Source organism: Vicugna pacos, chromosome 4 (assembly GCF_048564905.1).
Source record: "Vicugna pacos chromosome 4, VicPac4, whole genome shotgun sequence".
Classification (NCBI taxonomy): domain Eukaryota; kingdom Metazoa; phylum Chordata; class Mammalia; order Artiodactyla; family Camelidae; genus Vicugna; species Vicugna pacos.
The window spans coordinates 37,480,506-37,503,766 of NC_132990.1; the positions used below are offsets into that span (position 1 = coordinate 37,480,506).

Below are 23,261 nucleotides of genomic sequence, written 5' to 3' on the forward strand. Positions count from 1 at the left end.
CTCCCCTCCCCTCCCCTCCCCTCCCCTCCCCTCCCCTCCCCTTCCCTTCCCTTCCCTTTCCTTTCCTTTCCTTTTTTGTAAAAGCCCTGGTGTCAATATTTCAGTCTTTCCTCGTAGACTGGCCAGATTCTCCAGAGGAAGTTCCCCAGATCTCCCATCTGAAGGGTGATCGCACCATTCATTGCCTGTGTTCTTGGAGTGAGCAAAGTAATTGGCTGTGACGTCGATATTAATCCCTCACTGGGTATGGTCACCAAACTGTGTTGTTGGTCAAGGACTTTCTCTTTTACCCTTTCTAGTGAATAAATTTCTAGCTTCCTGCTGGAGTAGGGGAGGGGCAGTTATGCAGCAGTGAAATGTGCAGGAGGAGCCTGGATCTTATCTGCTTTTGAAACAGCCCTTCCCCCAATCCTTCTTTGGTGATTTAGGATGTTTTCAGCTTTCTGATAAGTCAGAGACCACTTGTCAATCTTCTCTTGGGTTTCTGAAATTTGTTTCTCTTGTTCCTTTTTCCATTCTCATTGTTCTTGAGGATTTATTTATTTTTTAAGTCTCTTTGATTTTAGTGGAGCTTTTTGAGGAAGCAAGATGAGGTGTGTACATTTAATCTTAACCCTGAAGTCATCCAGTCTCATCTGAAATGTCACCTCTTCCAAAGGACCTTCCCTTCCTACTGCCACCTCCAGCACCCGTGGTAGGTCCCTTGTGGGTGTTCATAGCACCGTGTACTTCTAGTATTCTAACACTATTTATCTAGGTTGCAATTACTTGCATTCTTGTTTGTTTTTCTTGCTGAATTCAGTGCTCTGAAGCACAAGACTTGCAGCTCTCCCCCAGTGCTAACAGAGAGCCTAGCCTACAACAGATATGATTAATTTCTTGAATGAACAAATTAATTATTTCTGATGTTGAACAGTTAATTATAATGGAAAAGGGGTAAGGCTAATTCCTATTTTATTTAATTTAGGACTTTAAGGCCTGAAAGGTCAAAATTGTTCTCAATTCTATTCTAAATGCATTAAAAGACATAGTCTTTTAGGAAATCAGCTCTTATTAGTTTGAAGTGCTTGAATTACTTGTTTGTTTTATTTGATTCACAAGTATTAGCAAGGAAATAAATACTTGAGCACCTTCAGTGTCCTCCACTAATTCCATATATAATTCTTTCTTTCAGTTACTGTATGCTAATTATAGGACACTCCATACAATAGACTGCTGTGATGTTGTAGATTCTGCTCTCTTGAATATTAAGTATTCTTTTGCTTCTTGCCGACTATACAGCTATAGAAGTTAAATGTCAACTTTAAAAGGCAATGAATAAAAATGAGTTTGTTCAATGAACCAAAATAATGTGCTTCAACTTATAAAAGAAAAGCTGTAATCATAATGTAAATTTAAACTTTAGGTTATCTCAATGGGAAAAATAAGATACAGGTATAGCTTTGTTATTAAAGAGACATTAATCAGATGCTTTTATCTTAATTTTAGGTAACATCTGCTACATTGTGATGGCATTTGACAGTCTCTTTTCTCATAACTCAACCAGTAGCCCACCTACTTTATTTTGGACCAATGTGAAGAAGACACAACACCTTTCTTCCTTAAATTGGCAGCAAACATCTCAGTGGAACATATTGAAAATCAGAATAACTAGAATGTTTGACACCACTAGACTTATCCTCCTGACCTTAACTAGAGAAAAGGGCTCTGTGGATAATTCCTTGCACATATGTCACAGATAGAGATAAATTTTAAACAATTGCAATATATGAAGCAGTCAGGTTGAGACCAGAAGTGATATCAATCACTTACACTTTAAAAATGAGATTGCTTTGAGGCTAGATTGAGCTCATCAAGAACTAGAGTTATTGTTTCTCTTGAGAGTGGATCACATTTCCATCAGTGAGTTTCCAAGGAATTGGCGTTGGCTAGTGATGGAAGGGATGAAAGTCAAGGAGTCTCAAAGAACTCCGACATCAGCAGTGCTCTTATGGTCTCAAAGGGATACAGTTGCATGTTTAGGGAGGGTGGTCTCTAACATGCATACATTACTTTTACCAGAGGAACAGAGACATTAAAGCTGTAGAAAAGTAATGAGGCACATTTCCTTTAAGCTGCATAGGAAAAGAGAATGCGAACATGAATATAATTAGTAAGTTAATTGAAGAGTCTTTCTTTGCCCTCCTACCTTGTTCTTGAGAATCTTCAAAGAACTTTCACTTAATTTGAAAGTACTCTTTATGGAGTGTGGAAAACTAGCTAATTATCAGAAGGCTCCTGGATGTCTGATTACCTAACACAAAATCATTTTATGATTTGTCCATAGAACCCAGTGGTTGTCGCTGTTTTCCTTCTAAGAAAGAAGGTTTTCCATGTATAATATCCCAACTGTGTCTGTAACCATTAAACAAACAACCAGAAACCAAAACAACAGAACAAAACAACAACAACAAAATCTATATCAAGCAAATCTAATTTTGAATGGGAGATGTAATATAAATACAATTTTAAGATCATATTTCTCAGAAGACCTTGTTTAATTATGCCTATGTGACCACATGAGGTCCTGGGATAATGACTCACAGGAGACATTCAGTTTTTTGATGGGAAAAGCCAATTCTGGCATAGAATATTTGCTGGGTGAGAAGCAGGTCCATGGGCTCCTGGGTCAGTTTGGCGGCAGCCCAGAAGTACTGACCACCTACTGGAAGATAGAGAAGAAGCAAGGTAGACCTCTTAACAAGGTCAACTCTAACTAATGTGTTTTGTCCTTTTTGCCAGATTTCATTACCTTCTGGTGGTAGTGATTAGTGTTTATTGTTGAAATTTTATGATCAATGTGCCTTGTTTCCAGAATTCATCCAAACATTTATGTGATCCTCATGACTGGAGAAGAAAGAAACTAGTAGTGTTTTGGATCGCTGGGTAACTTTTTGGACATAGTGTGGTTTTTTAGAAAGGGTGTGGTATAAGAAAATTAGAGACGTAGATTTTATTTCAGAACCTGCATCAAACCTGCTATGTGACCTGGTGCTGGCTAATAACCCTCCCTGGGCTCCAGCTTTTTCCATCTGGAAAATGAGAGGATTGAACCAATGATCTGTAAAGTCCTTTCCTGCTCTAAAATTTTATGGTTCTAAGGAGAAGGGCATCTGTAGTCACATAAATGGACAAGTTAAATGAGGCCAAATAGTACTTCAGGCAGTTAAGTTTTTGTTGTTGACATAGAGCACTTACCCATGTGTGTGTGGAGTGATTACTTCACAGTAGCAGCAGTAGCAAACTTGGGCCACAGTTTAAACTCTAATTTATTCCTCTCACTGAGGCATTAGCATCTGTAAAACCTTTGGCACTCTTCAGAGGAAAGGGACTGAATATGAATAGCAAAAGGGTTGTTTTTTTTTAATTTTCTCAAAGTACAGTGCAAAGTATTAACTTTTTTTTCTACTCAGGCATTTGTGTAATGGCTTACCTCTTGGTAGAATACCACCCAGTTGTTGAACATTTTTCCATTTTCTTCTAGTGTTAATGAGCTTATACTATGTGTCTGGTACTGAGCTAAGGACTTTTGTACCTTATTTCATTCAATTCTCAGTCTTTGAGATGGATGCTGCAACTCCCTCCATTACAAAGGGGCGCAGAGAGGTAAAGTAATTTTCCAAAAGTTCCTTGTGTAGTAAGCACCAGAGCTGGATTTTAAGCTCGAGTCTGGTCTGTCTGACTGCAGAGGCTGTGTTGTCCTTGACAATAATAGTACGTTATCCTTCATGCTTAAATGTAAAGGGTGCTCCATATCTTTCAAAGTACTTTCACATGCATTGTTCATTATTCCTTTCCTCCTAACATTCATACAAGGTCATTTGCGTAGGTATTTTCTTAATTGTATAGGTGAATAATTCAAAGCACAGAGATAATAAAGGACTCCAGTTCTTCAAGAATTCGTCCATCCATTTTATAAATAAATATGGATCAGATACTACTGAGGGAAGTTAAGATACAGAGGGTTTAAATTACTTGCTCAAGGACCGTAACCACTTGGTGGCAAAACAGAGACTAGACTCTCTGCGTTCACACTTCTGTGTTATTGATGGGAGGGGAATACTGCTTCTAAACTGCTAGGGAACTAAGCAAAGGCTTAGCTTGGATCAGGAGTAAAAGCAGATTCAAATTATCCTCCATTTCATCTTTACTCCCCACCTCCTGCTCACTAGCTTCTTCAAGGTTGATTTCTGAAAAGAAGGCCTGGCATTCACAGTTGTGGAAGAACTATTAGATTTGGTCTGCATGGCTCCTTTAAGTAAATAGAAGGAGGAAGAAATGACAAGGATGTCCATTTTAGCTCAATATGAGGTTTTTTTTTTTTTTAATAATTATGATTGCTATTGAGAATGAGACAATTTCCCAGAGCGGTTGTAAATTCCCCCTTCCCTTGTACCACATACAGCCAAATAGAATTCACAGCCCATTTTGGCTGTACTCCTCTTAAAGGATGCTGCTTCTACCACTACCAGAAAATGGATGAATTCCAGATTAATTCTCTGCTTCTTTGAGTTACTGAGATTCAGGCTGTTAGGTGGGACCATCTGATCTGTTGAATATATATCACATGCCATTATTCTGGCTTCTGGGAAGCTGGGTGGGAAAATATCTGCCCCACCTCTTAACAAAAGAGAAAAGAAGCATTTGATCTTTAAAGTTCTTCTAGATTTAAGAAACTATGACTCCATGGTACCTCATCTTGTCCTAGATTTTGGTACATTTTCTTGTCATGGAGTCATACATGTTACCACTGGTGGTATTGCAGGTGTAGGTATTTTAAATAATACCATGGCTTTAATGATAACTTCAGTATCAGACTTCTTTTCCTTTCTCATCTTACAAAACACCTTTAGTTGCTCTCTTCCTTACCACTGTTAAAGGTTTAAGAGGGCATCTGTGGCAAACTGTGGGTGGTGCTGGGTGAAAGCCAACTGTCTGACTTCCAAGTGTCCTTTCAGCATGACATTATCTTGGTGAATTAACCAGCGTCTGGTCTTCAGTTTTACATTTCCAGAAAGACCATTTTATTCATGCTTCAGAATTTATCTGACTGATGGAAATAGACTTGGGTTTATTATTAAAGTCACAAGAAATGCCCAAATTCTACTTAGTTAACTTATAATGATAAATAAAGTGTTCAAGCACACCTGTCATGTCTGCCTAATAAAAGCATTTGCTCTCTTAGTAAAAAAAACTGTATAGGAAGCCAAACTATAATCAGAAGGTTGTCAGTGTTTTTGGAATAAGAGCAAAGGGAGTTAGTTTATATGATTATAATGATCAATGGCCTCAGACTTTGACTGCCTGATTGTAATAGTCAAGACTCTTTTGGTTGTAAATGAGAGAAGGCACAATTAAAATTATCTTGGGCCCAAAGGGGAGTTAATTTTAAAAAGTGCTGGAGTACCTCATGGAACTCTGGGAAAATCCATGGAAGAGTTGAGCTTCAGAGACTGCTGGAATTAGGACTAGAAAACCTCCAGGATTCTCTTCCTGTTTGCTTTGTTTGCTCCCTCTGAGAGTAGGGATATTACATCCTATGGTTCTCATCACGGGAGAGTGGCTGGCCCTTTTCCATTGGTGTTTACTAAGAAATCCCACAGAAGAGCTCTGACAGACATGGGCTGGAGACTGATATTTGGACCTATCAGCTATGGATAGTGATAGAGGGGTAGAGCAGGGCCACATGGCATAGGCTTGCTCCGGGTGATTCCAGACGTGAATTACAGTCATTGTTGGCTGCTGTAAGTTGCATTGGCGCCCTGACAGTGATGTACTCCAGCTCTGTTCCTCGAACCAGAAAAGTCTATTTATGAGCCAGGACACCTCTTCCCCAAGATATGCCTAGAACCAATGCCTCCCTTATCTTTCTTACCTTTTGCTTTCCTTAGTTTCTCTGGAGGCCATTTCTCTTCTAATGGACTTGATCTGTCCTTACATTCTTTATTTGGCTACAGCTTTAAGTTGATATGTAAAAGGAAGATCCATGTTGATTTTCCATATTTTTATTCTCAAAAGACCATCAAATTTGATTAAACATACACTTAACGATTATCACCCCATTCTACAGATTTATAATAAAGGAAGGAGGAATCACAAAGAGTTTATAAGTAACTTTAACTGAAAGTCATCATTCAGTATTATGAAAGTTTCTATTTGGTTGAGCCACATTGCTTTTTCAAAAAGATAACTTTTAATTTTAATAATTTTAATAAATAAATAGACAATTTTAATCTTTTGCCTCTAATTACTTTGAATTCTCATTGTGGTAAATCTATATCTCTTTATATTTTAATTTTATTTTTATTGTTTATTTTTCAGTGCCTACCTTGTATCAGACTCTGTGCTGGGAGGTGAGAGGAAAGAGAGGGAGAAGGGCCTGAACATGGGGAATGGGTTACTGCCTGCTTTAAATTAGTTGAGAGATGCCCAATGCTGGCTTGCAAGGTCAGCCTGCCCAAAGCAAACTTTCGTATTTGACTGATAATCAATATCATTTAAGTCATAACTTTGTATGAGAATAAAGCAGGGAAACAAGTTCATTGTAATCTATTCATACTTAAACATTTTAAGATTATGGAATATTTTTATGTAAAGTACTTTTCTAACACCCATCTATTTATTATCCAGTTATAATGTAAGTTAATTTTTTAAAACATATTTGCTTCATTTTTCTTTTTTTGAGAAGTGACTTTATCTAGCCTTCCAATATACCTACTCTATTGATGCACATTAGGTTCCAAAATTTTGCTTTTACAAATAAGGCTTCATTGAACATCCTTATACATGTCCTTGAGTGTATATGCAAGGGTTTCTTCATACTCAGAAATAGAATTGCTGTATTAAGATATTAAGATATGTGCATCTTCAGTTTTGAAAAATGTTGCCACCAATAGTGTGTGAATTATATTTGTTCTTTCATATCCTTATTTTACATTTCACTAATTACTGAATTTAAGACAGAATTTTAAGCCTGAATTTATTTTCAAATATTTATTAGCAATTCTGGTTTCTTCTGTGAACTGACTAGGTATTTTTAAAAATCTACTTTTCTGTGGGATTTTGTCTTTTATTGATTTAAAAGAATTTTTTTTATTCTGGGTACTAATGTTAATTTGGTTAATTTTGTAATATCTTCTTTAATCTATTCTCTTGTAACTCTGTTTATATTGTCTTTTGAGCAATAGAAGTTTTAAAATATAATTTAATCAAGACCTATACATAAAATGTCAAACAGTAAACCTTTTACAAATTTTATATGTGTGTGTATACATATATACACATACACATATGTAACATATATTGAGTCATCCATTTATAAATAAAGGAGTTATTTTATGTCCTTCAAAAATTTTATAATTTTCTCCTTATATTGCAATTTTAAGTTGGATTTTATCATTTTATGCTTTCTAATTTTGTGTTGCTGGTGTATGGGTATGATATTTTTGTATATTGATCTTGTATCCAACAACCTTCCTGAAACTTCCCTATTTCTGTGATTTGTAGATTCTCTTGGATATTCTAAATGTACAACCTTATCATCTGTGGAAAATGAAAATATTGTTCTTCCATTCCAGCTATTATACTTGTGCTTCTTTTTCTTGTTTTATTGTATTTGCTAGAATCTTCAGTACATCATTGAATAGTAATGCTGGTAGACAACTTCTGTGACTATTTAGGAAAATGTTTCTGGGGAATATTTTCATCAGCTTAGTTTTTATTCTCATTTATCATTTTCTTCTCATAGTGATGTTGCCTTTTTCTGTTCACTTTAACTATGTTGAATTTTCCTAGACTAGCAGCAATCTGATAATTGTACAGAAGGGGAATGAAAAATTTAGAGTTTCCTCAATATCGTGGTTCAAGAGTGCCCTCTTCTGTTGAATCAGTGAAGTGAACTTTATTTCATTAATGGCATCTCTTTTTTAGAAGAGTAACTTCTGGGTTTGATTTCCTCTTTTTCTTTTCCTTGCTAGTTCCCCAGAGAGAGCACCTTCCCAAGACTGCTATTGTGGTCTTGCATACTTTGTCTTTTTTCTTGGAAGGCCAATATTCAAATCCTCTAGTCTCAGACTTGTTCTCAGTATTTCCCCATCAGGGAAGGATGCCCTCTTTCTGGAAGTCATGTCCTCTGTGTTTCATCCCCACCTGGGACTTGCCATTCTCTCTTCTCTTCCATGTAATCCCTGCCTGATTTTGCTCTAGCATGGACTCCAGATCTGGCTCTACTAATTCTGGATTGTTCTCCCACCTATGTGTAAACAAAAGTTTGCAGTCTTCTCTAGCCTCTGTTATGCTCTATACATGGATGATTGTGTGATTTTGTTTGCTTTGCTGTTGATCTGTATGGTTTTGGAGGATGTATGTAGAGATTTAGATTCAAGAAACCAAACGATCTAGGCATGTGCAACAGTCTTCCTCTATGACTGTGAATTTGTCATTTAATCTTTGTGATTCTATCTTTTCTTTTTTTTTGCCTTACATAGTCTGTGTGTTGTTAGGTTTATTGATTTAGGATTGTTGTATCTTGGTGATTTGTTCCTTTAATCAGTAGATAATGATCTTTATAACTAATAATTTTTGATTCATTGTCAATGACATACAATATTAATGTAAGAACACTTATTTGCTTTTGGTTAATATTTGCTGGATATATCTTTTTATATCCATTTACTTTCAAACTTTCTTTGAAAACAATTTTATTTTAGGTATAAAAGCATAGAGTTAGGGAGGAGATCAACCACGATGGCAGAGTAGGAGGATGTGGAACACACCTACCCCCATGAACACATCAAAAATACATCTACATGTGGAACAATTCTCACTGGATACTAAATGTAAACTGGCAGAAAGACCTCTGTACAACCAAAGCTGTAAGAAAGGTCCACATGTAATTGGATAGGAAGGGAAGAAAAGCAATCAAATCGGGACTTGTGCTTCTGGAAGGGGACTCAGAAGAAAAGGGAGATTACACAGGTGGAGACCTGCCCTGGAGACTGAGCCGTTCAAGCCACAGATTGGGTGCCTCAGTCCTGGGGTCTGAAAAGGGGGGAGATGAGCCCCCTTGGCTGGTTGGAGGACCGCTGGGACTAACAGGATGAGGCAGAGTGGAGAAAGCAAATTGAGGACTGCTCTAGTGGCTGCTGGGTTTCCTACAACCACCTCGGCACATGTACCAGCCTGAGCTGAGCTAACATTCTAGCCTCACTTATTCCACATCACTGGGTGGTACTTGCAAATGAAAGTGGAAACATAACTTTCCAAAATTTACAGGATGCATCAAAAGCGATTCTAAGAGGAAAGTTTATAGTGATACAGGTCTTCCTCAAGAAACAAGAAAGATCTCAAAATCCTGACCTACCATTTAAAGGAATTAGAAAAAGAAGAGTAAGCAAAGCCCAAAGTCAGCAGGAGGAAGGAAATAATAAGGATGAGAAAGGAAATAAATAAAATAGAGGAAAAAAAAACAACAGGAAAGATCAATGAAACAAAGAGCTGTTTTTCTGAAAAGATAAACAAAATGGATAAACTTCTATCTAGGCTCACCAAGAAGGAAAAGCAGAGGACTCAATAAACAAAATAAGAAATGAAATAAGAGACATAACAACCGATATGACAGATGTACAAAAAAAAAACTATAAGAGAATGTTATGAGCAGTTGTATGCCAACCAGTTGGACAGCCTAGAAGAAACAGATGAATTTCCAGAAATGTACACCCTGCTAAGACTGAATCAAGAAGAAACAGACAATTTGAACACAGTGATCACTAGTGGTAAAATTGAATTTGTTTATGTATTTCTTTCTTTCTTTCTTTCTTTCTTTCTTTCTTTCTTTCTTTCTTTCTTTCTTTCTTTCTTTCTTTCTCTTTCTTTCTCTTTCTTTCTTTCTTTCTTTCTTTCTTTCTTTCTTTCTTTCTTTCTTTCTTTCTTTCTTTCTTTCTTTCTTTCTTTTCTTTCTTTTCTTTCTTTTCTTTCTTTTCTTTCTTTCTTTCTTTCATCTACCTACTTACCTATCTATCTGTCTCCCAGCACAAAAGTCCAGGACCAGATGACTTCACAAAGGAATTCTTTCAAACACATAAAGAAGAACATCAATTGATGTGCTACACCACATTAACAAAAGGAAGGATAAAAACCACATGATCATCTCAATAGACACAGAAAAAGCATTTGCCAAAACTCGCCATCTATTCATGATAAAAACTCTAATCAAACTTGGTATAGAGGGGACATATCTCAACATAACAAAGGCCATTTATGACAAACACACAGCTAATATCATACTCAGTAGTGAAAAGCTGAAAACCTTGCCTCTAAATTCAGGAACAAGACAAGGATGCCCACTCTTGCCACTTCTGTTTAACACAGTATTGGAGGTCCTAGCCATAGAAGTAATACAAAAAAAAAAAAAAAAGAAATAGAAGGCATCCAAATTGGAAGGAAGAAGTAAAACTGTGATGATTTGCAGATGACATCATATTATATATAGAAAACCCTAAAGTGTCCACCAAAAAACCATTAGAACTGATAAATGAATACACTAAAATTGCAGGATACAAAATTAATATACAGAAATCTGTTGATTTTCTATACACTAATAATGAACTATCAGGAAGAGAAAGCAAGAAAAAAGCTCATTTAAAATTGCATCAAAAATTATTAAATGCCTAGAAATAAACTTAACCAAGAAAGTGAAATACCTATACTCTGAAAACTATGAAATATCGATGATGGAGATTGAAGATGATACCAAAAAATTGAAAGATACCCCATGTTCAAGGATTGGAAGAATTAACATGGTTAAAATGGTAATACTACCCAAAGCAAGCCATTAATGCAAATCCAATCAAAATACCCATGACATTTTTCATAGAACTAGAACAAATAATTCTCAAATTTATATAAAACCACAAAAGACAGCAAATGGCTAAAATGATCTTCAGAAAAAGCGAACAAAGCTGGAGAAATCATCTTTCCTGACTTCAGGCTCTACTACAAAGCTACAGTAATCAAAACAGTATGGTACTGGCACAAAAACAGACACATAGATCTATGGAACAGAATAGAGAGCCCAGAAATAAACCCACACACCTAAGGTCAATTAATCTATGACAAAGGAGGCAAGAATATACAAGGAGAAAGACAGTCTTTTCAATAAGTGGTGCTGAGAAAACTGGACAGCTGCATGTAAAAGACTGAAATTAGAACATTCTCTAACAGCATATAAAAAATAAAGTCAAAATGGATTAGAGACCTAACAGTAAGACCAGATACCATTAAACTCCTAGAGGAAAACATAGGCAGAGTGCTCTTTGACATAAATCATAGCAGTATTTCTGGGGGTCTGTCTCCTAAGGCAAAAGAAATAAAAGCAAAAATAAACAAATGGGATCTCATCAAATTTAAACATTTTGCGCAGCAAAAGAAACCACTGACAAAATGAAAAGGCAACCTACTGAATGGGAGAAAATATTTGCAAATGATATGACAAGGGATTAATATCCAAAATATGTAAACAGTTCATACAACTCAATATCAAAAAAACAAACAACTCAATCCAAAAATGGGCAGAAGATCTGAACAGACATTTTTCCAAAGAAGACATATAGATGGTTAACAGGCACATGAAAAGATGCTTAATATTGCTAATTATTAGAGAAATGCAAATCAAAACGAGATATTACTACACCTGTCAGAATGGCTATAATTTAAAAACAGCACCAATAACAAATATTTGGTGAGGATATAAAGAAAAGGGAACCCTTTTACACTGTTGATGGGAATGCAGATTGGTTCAAATACTGTGAAAACAGTATGGAGATTCCTTAAAAAACTAAAAATAGAGCTACCATATGGTCCAGCAATTCCACTCCAGAATATATTCAGAAAAAAACCCCTAATTTAAAAAGATTCATGCACCCTAATGTTCATAGCAACACTATTTACAATAGCCAAGATATGGGAGCAACCAAAGTATCTATCAACAGACAAATGGATAAAGATGTGGTGTATATATAATGGTATATTTTACTCAGCCATAGAAAGGATGTAATCTGCCATTTGCAGTGCCATGGACGGACCTAGAGAATATTAGGCTTAATGAAAGAAGTCAGAGAAAGACAAATACTGTATAATATCACTTATATGCAGAATCTAAAAAATAAAACAAACAAATGTATATAGTAAAACAGAAACAATTGGGTGGGGGTTAGGGGAACGGTAGATAGGGGTATGAGACTGATATAAACTACTATGTGTAAAATAAGCAATAAGGATATGTTGTGCCACATAGGGATTTATAGCCATTATTTTGTAATGACTTTGAATGGAGTATAATCTATAAAAATACTGAATCACTGTGCTGTACACCTGAAACTAATATAATATTGTAAATCAACTATACTTCAAAAACAAAAACCAAAAAAAGCATAGAGTTAGACTGTATAACTGAACAACTTCATGTTCAATTTGTGTCTGAGAAAATACTTGCACTAATGGGTTTAAACCCTTTACTCTCATTGTGATTGCAAAGGTATTTAATTTTATTTTTATAACTTTAGTTTGTCTTGTGAACAGAAATGATTTTTCTCTCTTCCTTTTCTTCTCCTTTCCTGCTTTCTATTAGATTGGTCTTTAAAAATAATATCCTATTTGCTGGTTTGAAAGTTACATTTCTAATTTTTTTTCTTTTAATTGCCAGTAGTCAGGCTTTTAGTGTGCATCAGAATCCCCTAAAGGGCTTGTTAAAACACAGATTACTGGGCCCACTCCCAGAGTTTCAGTAGATCTGGGGTGGCATCCAAGTATTTGCATTTCTTATACGTTCCCAGATAATATTAATGCTGCCCCTCTGGAAATCACACCTCGATAGTCCAGCAGCAATTGGTGGTTACCACAAAGTAAATATTAGCACCCATACACAATAACTGTTAGTTGACTTGCTAGTTACTTTGAAATTCTTTTACTTATTGAATTCTCTACTTTCCCACTAGCTAAACCATGTGTTAAAATATTTAGATTTCCTTGTACCCAATATTTTTAGGTGTGCAATTCTCAGAAGTGTTTTTTGACCATCTAATCCCGTAATATTGCCAGGAACAAAAGGACTTCAATTTCTCATAGGATAATAATTTTCCCCCCTGTTCTGAGCGCCAAACAGAGAGAAACTTTCTTGCAAGTTTCCCTCTCTTTGGCTGGAGTTTCTTTGGTCTCTTTTATATGGAGGTATATAGCCTTTACAGACTCCTGACTATAAGTAGAAGTTAGCTGTGTGCCTTCTATGAACACAAGGCCATGCCCCCTGCCTTTGATAGGCAGTTCAACTCGAGCTTTGAGCCTTAGGACATCATCTTATGGCTTCCCATTCTGAGTATCCTTTCATTTCTAGCACCCCAGGGTTTCCCTTTTGAGTTTGGCTGTGCTTGTAGACTTTGGGAAGGGAGGATGTATTTCATACAGCATTTCTATGTGCTTAATGGGGTGGAGGTTGGGGAAGCTATGCAATCTCAGTCCACCTGGTTGTCTTCTCTTATCTTTTCAGTTGTCATCTAGCAGAGAACACATGGCATAGGGTCAAAAAGGTTTGGGAGGCAGAAAGTGAGTGGAAAAGAGAACCCCAAAGGTCTGGAATGCACCTGAGCTTAGAGACTTAGGGTTGGCAGCATATTGTTAGTACAGAAGAATAGTAGGTGGTGCAGAATTTCAAGTAATTAAAGGAAGGGCATTCTGGTAGTGGTAGGTAATGCTATAAATGAGGACTTGGAATTTTAAAATTTTAAAATTTTTATTAGGACTAATCTTCCCTGAAATATTTTTATTTCATATAAAGTATATACTACAAAATTTAAAATATTTTTCTTTTGGAGTCATTCTTTTCTTAACTATTGCCTTACCCTTCTTAGGTATACATTGACAACATATGCTGAAGAATATGCTCCACCATATGAATATCAGCCACTTGTGAGTATAAGAGCTGAAAAGCCATATTCTAATATTTATTTACTTAAAATGATTCTTTACATCTAATGTAAATAGTCAAGCTTGAGAAGAAAGGACAAATTGCTGAGATTTATTATTTTTATATTTATTTAGAGAGATTAACTTTTGTGGGAGTCAATGGAATATTTTATGATTATAATTTATTTGGGGAATTAGATTATAGATATCAGGGAGAAAATATTACATTGTCCAAATATGTTACTTTCTTCCTCATCTTGTTTTATTGACCTGCTCTCTAAATTCAGTTTATCTTGAATAAAAACCTACCTTTCTATTCATTTGTATTGCATCAGCACATGAAAATAGTTGTTTAATTTAGCTCTGGGAAATATGTATGTTGATAAAACATGTCCACTTTACAACTTCAATATACTTGTACTTAAAAAATTATACAATGAAAACAAAACAAGGCTGCTTCCTATTACTCTGGTTCTGAAAGTCTTAACCAGTGCAATAGATAAGAGACTTAATTATTGAAAAAGAAGGAAAAAAGTATTTATTTACAGATAGTATGATTATCTTCTCAGGAGAACCAACGTGTTAAAATGAGAAGTAATTAGAATGAATAAGGCCATTTAGTAAGGTGACCGAATACAAAATAAGTATATCAAAGATAGTATCTTTCCTTAATATTAATAATTGCCTAGTAAACTGTAAAAGAAAAAACATAAAAATTGCTATAGCAACACAAATTTAAAATACTTTTATGAGTAAAATTCCAGATCAAATAAAGATCAATAAAGAAGATGTAGTAGTTTGTCTTCAAAGATGTTGGACAGGCCACTTCTCCGGCGAGAGGTGAATGTTCCTCCATCTTTTGAGTATAGTCTGTCAAGTGACAAATTTGAAGACTAGAACATGGCAAAAGTAGCCCCATGCCAAATCTAGGCTAGCTTTACGAAGCCTGCTTCTAACTCTTGGAGCCCTGAACCACTATGCAGGAAATCTAGTCTACTCTGCTGGAGGGAGAGGCCATGAGGCGGAACACTGATGAGCTTAACTTATGAGTGAAGAAGCCATCTTGGACATCCAGCCTAGTGAGCCTGGACTGCAGGTCCAAGTGCCAAATGACTGAAAACCATAAGAGATTCCAAGAAGACAATAATAAATTATAATTTGAAGGCATTAAGTTTTTTTTAAAAATAAATATACACCCAAATGTAACTGAGAGAGAATTTTCCAATACAAGGAAATAACTACCATTTGAGGGGACTGGAAAACTAAATTGTAAATTAAATTTATAAATTTAATATAATTACAATAAAAATCCCAATAGATTTTGTTTCTATCAGAACTCAAAGATTCTAAGAATTATTTGAAAATATAAACAGATGAGAATAATCAAAAGCTTTTTTGAAGCAGTGGCATAAACAGTTTAGGGAAATAAAGGATTCATGGTGCTACCTTCATCATATGTTGTAGTCATTTCTTTTTTCTCATTAAAAAAGAAAAGCATTCAAGCTAAAAAAAAAAGGAAAATCGAGAGCCAAGGGTTTTTGCTTTTGAAAGCCTTGTTCTATTTTAAATAAGTGAGAAGTTTAAATTTAAGTAAATAAAGGCATGTAAGATATTTACATGAAAAAAAGCATTCAAGCCATTAAAAAATCAAATATGATAGCTTATAGATTAATATGCTTAATATATAAAGTACTCAGACCTATTGGCAGGAAAAATGTTAAAAACTCTAGGGAAATGAGCAAAGGCCATATAAAGACAATTCACAAGCAGGAAATTATTATTGTTAACTAGCTAATAAATACAGGGAAAATCCCAATTTACGTATAATAAAATATGTGAATTAAAACCGTAACCTTTTTGCTAATAAAATTGGTAATACTTTAAGAAATAATAATACTCAGTGGAGTGAAGATGGCATGAAATGGCTACTTTTTTCTATTGCCAGAAATATTGTAAATTGCTTTAGTCTTTCTGAAAAGGAATTTGGCTATATGAATCAAAATACTATTTGATCTAATAATTCTCCTAAGAAATTTCCCCAAAGAAAAATAATTCAAACTAGAGATAAAATTTATATCCAGAGATGCTCATGACTGAATTATTTATTATGGCAAAACTTGGAAAGTACCTAGTGTTTTAACATAAGGTGTAGTACTGTAGGGGTTCAGAATGAGCCTCCCCAAAATGTGTTACTCCTACATGAGGATTATTTTGAGCTGAAAACAATTGAGACTCTGTGGGTTCAAGATAAACTGCTGCCCTTCCCTTATCTACCTAGAAGAATTTAAATTGGAAACTTTTTCCCAGAAAAAAAAGTTATTACTGGAGATATATTTTAGCTAAGTGGCCTCATCTATATGGCAATTAGACAAACGTCTAATTGCCAAATATCTGCTCTTCTTACTGTTCTGTGAACCCTCCTATCCTTGGAAGCCCCAGGCCCCTATCCCATTCCTTAGCTCAGTCTGATATATATACCTCATTTTACCTTTCTGTCTTTAAACTTCTTGTGTATATGGGGGTTCCTGTATGTATGAAATTAAATTAGATTTTCTCTGGTTATCTGTCTCATATCAATTTAATTCTTAGACTAGCCAGAAGAACCTAGAAGCGTGAAGTCTTTTTCCTCTCTGACAATACTTATTAAATAAGTCATAATCACATGATGAGATATGTTATAGCCTTTGTAAAGTTCATGGATAGTTCTTAGTGTTTTGCTAAATCTTCTTACTTAAGGTCAAGAAAAACATTAAGATACAAAATTGTATGTATATTTTATCTAAACTGTAAAAATATAGAGGGGAAAAAAAATCCCGGAAGAAACTGTCAAAATGCTAGTGATGTTGCTCACTGAATGATAAAAGTCTAGGTGATTTTCTTAATCTTTATACTTTTTAGCATTTTCCAATGCAGCAAGCATGGTGGCTTATAATCAGAAAAACCACAAGGAAACAAATATATTATTTAAAAATGCAATTCAGGCTCATTTCCTCATATACATGGATTTGGCTCCATCTCTGAACAAAAGGAAGTTGCAAGACACATAATTAAAAACTCACAAAATTCAAAGGACTAATTTCCCCATAGGCATATATATAAAGAATGTGTCATGCAGTCTCAGGGTGCATAAATCTTTAGCTATTGTGTTATATATTCATACTTTTTACTTTTTCAGCATTATTTCTAGTGTTTCTCATATTGCCTGTTTCCACATTAACAGCACAGCATTCAGTATACAATGGCAGTTGTTTGGCTTACATTTAGAGTTTTATTCATCCACTTCTAAGTTCCATGCCAAAATAATTGACTTTGCACTAAAAAATGTTTCAGCACTACTTCTATCACCCCCATTTAATGAATACTTGCATTACATTGTTATAGGGTACAAAAATATTTTAAATTATAATGGCAGTAAATGGTTTAATAACAGCAGAATAGTGACTGAACTCTTAGAAGTCCATGCACATAAACAAATGTGTGATTCGTAAAATACTGACAAAGAAGGAGAATACTTTTTACTTGCTAGAGACTTCACTATGTGGGCTTAGCATAAATACAGTTCACCATTCACTCAGGCTACCACCATTACAATCATGCAATTCCTGAAGAAATCTTGAAATATTTGGATTCATATTATTTAAAATTTTGTGCATGAATTGAGACTTTATAAATTTTTATATTATGGTCTCTTATATTTGCTTAATTCATATTTGCATAAAGTAGGATAGCATTATAAGTAGTCTAAAGGGAATCCAAATTATCCCCCCCATAGCTCTAGACATGAATGAATAAATATAAAATATTTAGGAAGTTATGAAATCATTTCCAAGGAAAGAAATGAAAGAGAATGGCAAGCTATGTCTTCAAAACTCCACCTCTTAAAGCTGGGTACTTATGGCCCACCCCAATTTTGGTGAAAGATACCTTCTCTTAAATTCTTCCCTATCCTTCTCCCAAAGAACAAAAATAAAGGAAAAGTTTCAGAGAAATTGTATTAGAAGATTGGTCTAAGGCTGGCTGTTTGTAGGGTATGTGAGCCTTTGGGACAAAGGAGAAGTGAGCTGAGGGTAATGGTGAAGAGTCAACTGAACATAATCAGGCTGAGTAAGGAAAATAATTAGTTCAGACATGGACTAGCAAATGCAGGAAGTTGAAAGGTCCAGGGAATTTTCAAAAAAAAAGAACAAGCATAACAGTAGTGAGTAGGCGTGAGATAGCTAGAAGAATTAGAGGTAGTGAGCAAAGGGGATGTCCTGGAATTTATTGGAATTTCAGATGTAGAACAACTCTGGGGAATGACAGATTTCAGGATGTGGCATGAGAATGAGTTTCTATAATGGAATCCAAGCCATTGACTAGAAAAGGTGAAAAATGGTAAGCCAGAGTGTTGACTAGAGTCTAAATACAGGTGTAAGTGAAGAAGTAAGCCAGAAAGAGAAAGAAAAATACCATATGAGATCGCTCATATGTGGAATCTAAAACACAAAAACAAAAACAAACAAACAAACAAAAACAAAGCATAAATACAGGACAGAAATAGACTCATGGACAGAGAATACAGACTTGTGGTTACCAGGGGGGTAGAGGGTGGAAAGGGATAGACTGGAATTTCAAAATTGTAGAATAGATAAACAAGATTACACTGTATAGCACAGGGAAATATACACAAAATGTTATGATAAATCACAGAGAAAAAAATGTGACAATGAGTGTGTATATGTCCATGAATGACTGAAAAATTGTGCTGAACACTGAAATCTGACACAACATTGTAAAATGATTATAAATCAATAAAAAATGTAAAAAAAAAAATACAGGTGTTGGAAGTCAGCCTACAAGATAGCAGGAAAGAAAGGAAGGGCCAAAGACTGAGTCAAATGACCAGTCCCTCAGTGGAAGCACCTTAGAGGTTAATGGCTCCTCCCAGCCCTGCAACTGGTTTGAAATAAAGTGTGACTTTTGCCAAATTTTTATCCAGAAAATTAAGGCTGAACTTTACTTTAATTAGGTAATGTTTCAGGGTCCATGATGTGTCTTCATGACTTTTATTTTAGTACTACTTTCTTTGTACTGCATCTTAATGTATCTACTATTTATTTTTTCTTTTTTGTCCTGTTAAGGTTCTGATTCAGTATCTACTAACAAAAGAATAATGGCCATTTGCTGAATATCCTTGTTTATCTTATTATGTGCTATTGACTGAAATGAAATGAGAGAGAGTTTTAGATTCTTCTGCAAATGAGGTAGTGGTGGAGGGTGGAACTAGAGAAGAAGGGAGGGGTCATATGATTGTACCTAGTATTTTTTAACTGATGTCAAGATGTTCCAAAATGCTGCTGCTAGTTAACCATAGAAACAGCCCTTTATTGCTTGGGTTCAGAAGGATATGGTGGCCTTCTTCGACCTAAATTCATGCCTAAAACATCTCACTGTGTACTGCACATATGTACGCTGACCTTATACATGTATACATAAGCATGATTTTGTAGCTTATAGGCAAACAATTCTGATTCTAAATCTCATGACATTCTACCAGCACTAAAACCCCTGCTTCAACCATAGGATCTGCTGGCAGTTGCTCTATAGCTCCACAGGGCTTTCCCAGCTTCCCCCATTGATCTATATTTAGACAGAGATAGATAGATACATAGGTAAGTTAGATAGTCCGTCATAGTCTGTCTCTGTCATCTCTCTCCTTCTGCTTGGTCCTATTGGTTCTGATTCTCTGGGGACTCTGATTCTCACTGATACAGACAGAAAGATCTTTATGAGCTCTCTGACTCTCAGATTCTATGATTTGATTTGATTCTCACTGATTGTTTCTCATCCTACTAGTTATTTATTTATGACCAAGTAATCTTTTTGATTAAGGATCTTGGCAAACATTTAATTCAAGTCTACTTGAAAATTAGGAATAAATATCTTAACTCCCACTCACCTCATGTATCACCAACAGTTGAGAAATTTTGGGCTGCTTCTCAGGAAATTCGGGTTCTCAGTTATTTTTTTAGTGTATATCCTTTCAGTGGAAAGAACCCTATTTCCTCTGCTAGTGTACCTTCATCTCACTGCTTTCTGAAATTAAATAACCATCACCTCCTTTTGTTTCTGGATTACATCACAAAAGCTAAGTTCTACCTCAGAGAACTTGAGATTGTGGGAGATTTTATTTTCTTCCTTTTGATTATTTTTAATTTTTATGGTGAACGTATATGACTTTTCTAAAGAAGAAAAAGCAAAGAAAAAATGGAAAAATTGAGAACCCTGGACCTCATATTTATACGTAACCATACCATTATAAATATAAAACAGTGGCAGATATCCTCAGAGTGAGGAATAATAAAATGATATTTATTTTTTATATTAAAGTGATAGGACTAATCAAACTTTGTGCATATGAAAGAAAAATGTGTCAGTAACTAAGGTTTAATAGTGTATTATTTAGTTTTTGGTCCTGGCCATTACTAGAGTTTGAGTGATATTAATCTTTAAAAGTCAGCTTATTTTGTGATGTGATTGGCTGTAGAGATCTCTATTTTTCTTTGTGATGACTGGATTCATTAATGATATAGATGTTTATACTTATATTCACAGCCTACACTTTCTTGTACTTCCATGACTATTTTTCTTTAGTTGAATACTTGTATTTGTTACAAATGCTCTTCCTTTGTAAAATTTTATCAGATAAAAAGAGATAGTAAAGGTTTCTTAAATATGTAACAAATATATATATATATATATATATATATCTCCAACTAATTACAGGTTCTTTATAGCTGCCTTTGCCAATTACTCTTATTCTGTAATGAAATCATTGGGGGAAAAATATCCAATAGAAATCAAATCATTTTAAAAATAGTGAAGGAAATAAATGAAGGGATCTGTCTAAGATGCATATCCCCTTGTGATCCCCAGGGTTGGTAAAGTAGATTTGTCTGTAAGGGAATTGTTCTCTTATATCCTTTGTCACTCTGCATGTGTTCTTATAAGACAACTTTATTAGGGGAAGGCAGGCCTTCAGTCAAGTCACATAAGTGGGAAAGAAGTTTATACATGATGTATACTGAAAATAATTAAAATATCACAGCAATCTTCTTTAATATCTATTTTCGTTCCATCCAATGTGACATTCAAATAAATAAGCTTGTTGCCTCAATACCTTTTAAAGTGTAAATGGAGTACCCCAAATGAGGATGCTTGTAGGCATGCTAGAGAAGAATGATCTTTGCTGTATGAATGCCAGGTGGCTAATAGCTATCTGTAATGGTGGACACAAGGTTAGTTCACAGTTACTGATTTGGCCAGGAAACATAACCCATTATGTATTTTTATGGATGATCTATCTGGATGAATGAATTGAGACTGTTTTCAAATTATCTTATAATATTAAATTAGGGAGAGTTACTGGTGTTCCAGAAGGCAGGCCTAAAACTGAAAATCACCTTGATAAAGTATGAAAAAAAAAAAGGATGAAATCAATTAAGAATAAGTGTGACCACAGAACAGACCCTTGAAAGATCAGGAAAATTGGGTAAAGACTGGGTATATGGTTGACTAAGAAACAGCAATGTCATTTTCTTTTGAAAAAAGATTCAAGAGATAATGGTGCTCAGAGGCTATGGGAATGGGGGTGGGAAGAGGATGGGAATCTAAGAGTTGGGTACTCATCACTTAATGTTACACTGGTACATTTTACTGATATAAGGGGTAAAATCATGTTCTATTTGTCTTTCAAAATGAAGGAAGGTCAACTGGGGGCTCAGGAGGACCCTTCTGTAATATCCTAACCTGTTTTTCCATGATTTGTTACAAAGAAGAAAGAAGAGAAAGAGGAGTAAAGGAAGAAAAAAGCTTTATTAACCTTAACACAGATCTTTCCAATAGTGATTCTTGCTGGATCTTTAGTGGTTCCTGTTTCTACAGGGCCTATTGGTCCTCAGTATTCCTTTTTCTGACACTCTTTTTATCTACTATCAGGGTGTTTCATTCAACTTCCTCAACCCTTCCCTGAAACAGCATGTTCAAAGATAACGAGATTGATTCTTACTATTGGTTGTGTTGTGTCAGGTCTTGCCCTCTATAATGCTTCTTAGGAAGTGAGTAATTGTTGGCTACAATTCTTCACCCTTCCACTCTTCAGAATCTAGGACATTCCAACACTCTCTCCATACCTCTTCTTCTCTGTCTTTCATAATTTCTTTATGGACCCAGCCACGAGTGTCCCGAAGATTTGGGTCACAGAACCCTGCTGCTCTCATTTTATACAACCTCAGAGAATTCATCCACTCCCATGACTCTATAACCATCACTTTTTTGAGGTAAATTATTTTTATATAATTTCAAACTTACAAGAAAGTTACCAGAATAGTACAAAGAGCTCCCATCTTTAGCTAGAGTCGTCAATTATTTACCATTTGAGAGTAGGCTTGAGACTTTGTGCCCTTTTATCTCTAAATAGTTCAGTGCATATTTCTTAGTAACAAGGACGCATAACTATGGTAAAATTTTCAACCTTGGGAAAATCGATATAGTATCATTATATAAGCTACAGTCCATATTCAGATATAGTCCCTGATCCCAGTAATGTTCTTTATAGCTATTTTCCCGAGCCAGTGATCACTGCTCTGCTTAGGGCCCTGACCTTTCTCCAAGCCATCTGTCCCACAGCAGTACCTTTCAGATAAACATTTTGTACAGATGTCATCTCTAAAAATATCTAAAAAGTGAATCATCTTTTCTCCCTTAAAACAACTCCTCCCCATTTCCGTGTCTTTCCTATTCTTTTTAGTTTTGTTAGAATTCTCCCAGCTGTCCAGGTTTGAAGTTATGGAACATAACTGGTTTTTTATTCCCAATTAAGCTAGTAATTCTTCTTGTGAAATGTCTCCTCCAGTCTGGCTATGCATAAGCCATTGTGCTCTGATGCCTACCTATTCCACAATTCAGACAAATTCTTTCAGTTACCCTCATCTACATGGAGGGTTCAGAAAAAGCTTGCAGTGATTGTCCTATCTTACATGAACTTTGTCAGAACTCAGGGTCTGTGTGGCACCAGTATACTAGATCAGCCAATAATGTGTGATAATTCACAAATCTGTTTCTATACACAATTTCTAAACACTTCTTCCCACCCCTACTAAGCAGATGTTGAACAACCATTTAAATATTATGTTAGGGTGTTAAAAATATAATAACTATCTGTGCCTCAGACATGCAGAGGAAATATGTCTAACTGATTGCTGGCCTTCTTCCTGAGCCCATCACCA

General features: G+C 35.3%; 1 protein-coding gene across 7 annotated transcripts in view; it reads left to right on the forward strand.

The window, feature by feature from the left end:
• The window catches only part of CFAP95 (cilia and flagella associated protein 95), a 220,022-nt gene that overhangs the window by 79,692 nt on the left and 117,069 nt on the right, over window positions 1-23,261 (forward strand). For all 7 annotated transcript variants that reach the window (XR_012072007.1, XR_012072004.1, XR_012072005.1 and 4 more), the window contains one exon: window positions 13,941-13,998. Coding sequence is in view for 3 of the 7 variants with exons in the window: in XM_031677169.2 (XP_031533029.2) it covers window positions 13,941-13,998 (58 nt within the window). In the remaining 4 variants the exon portion in view is untranslated. The remainder of the gene's footprint in view (window positions 1-13,940; window positions 13,999-23,261) is intronic.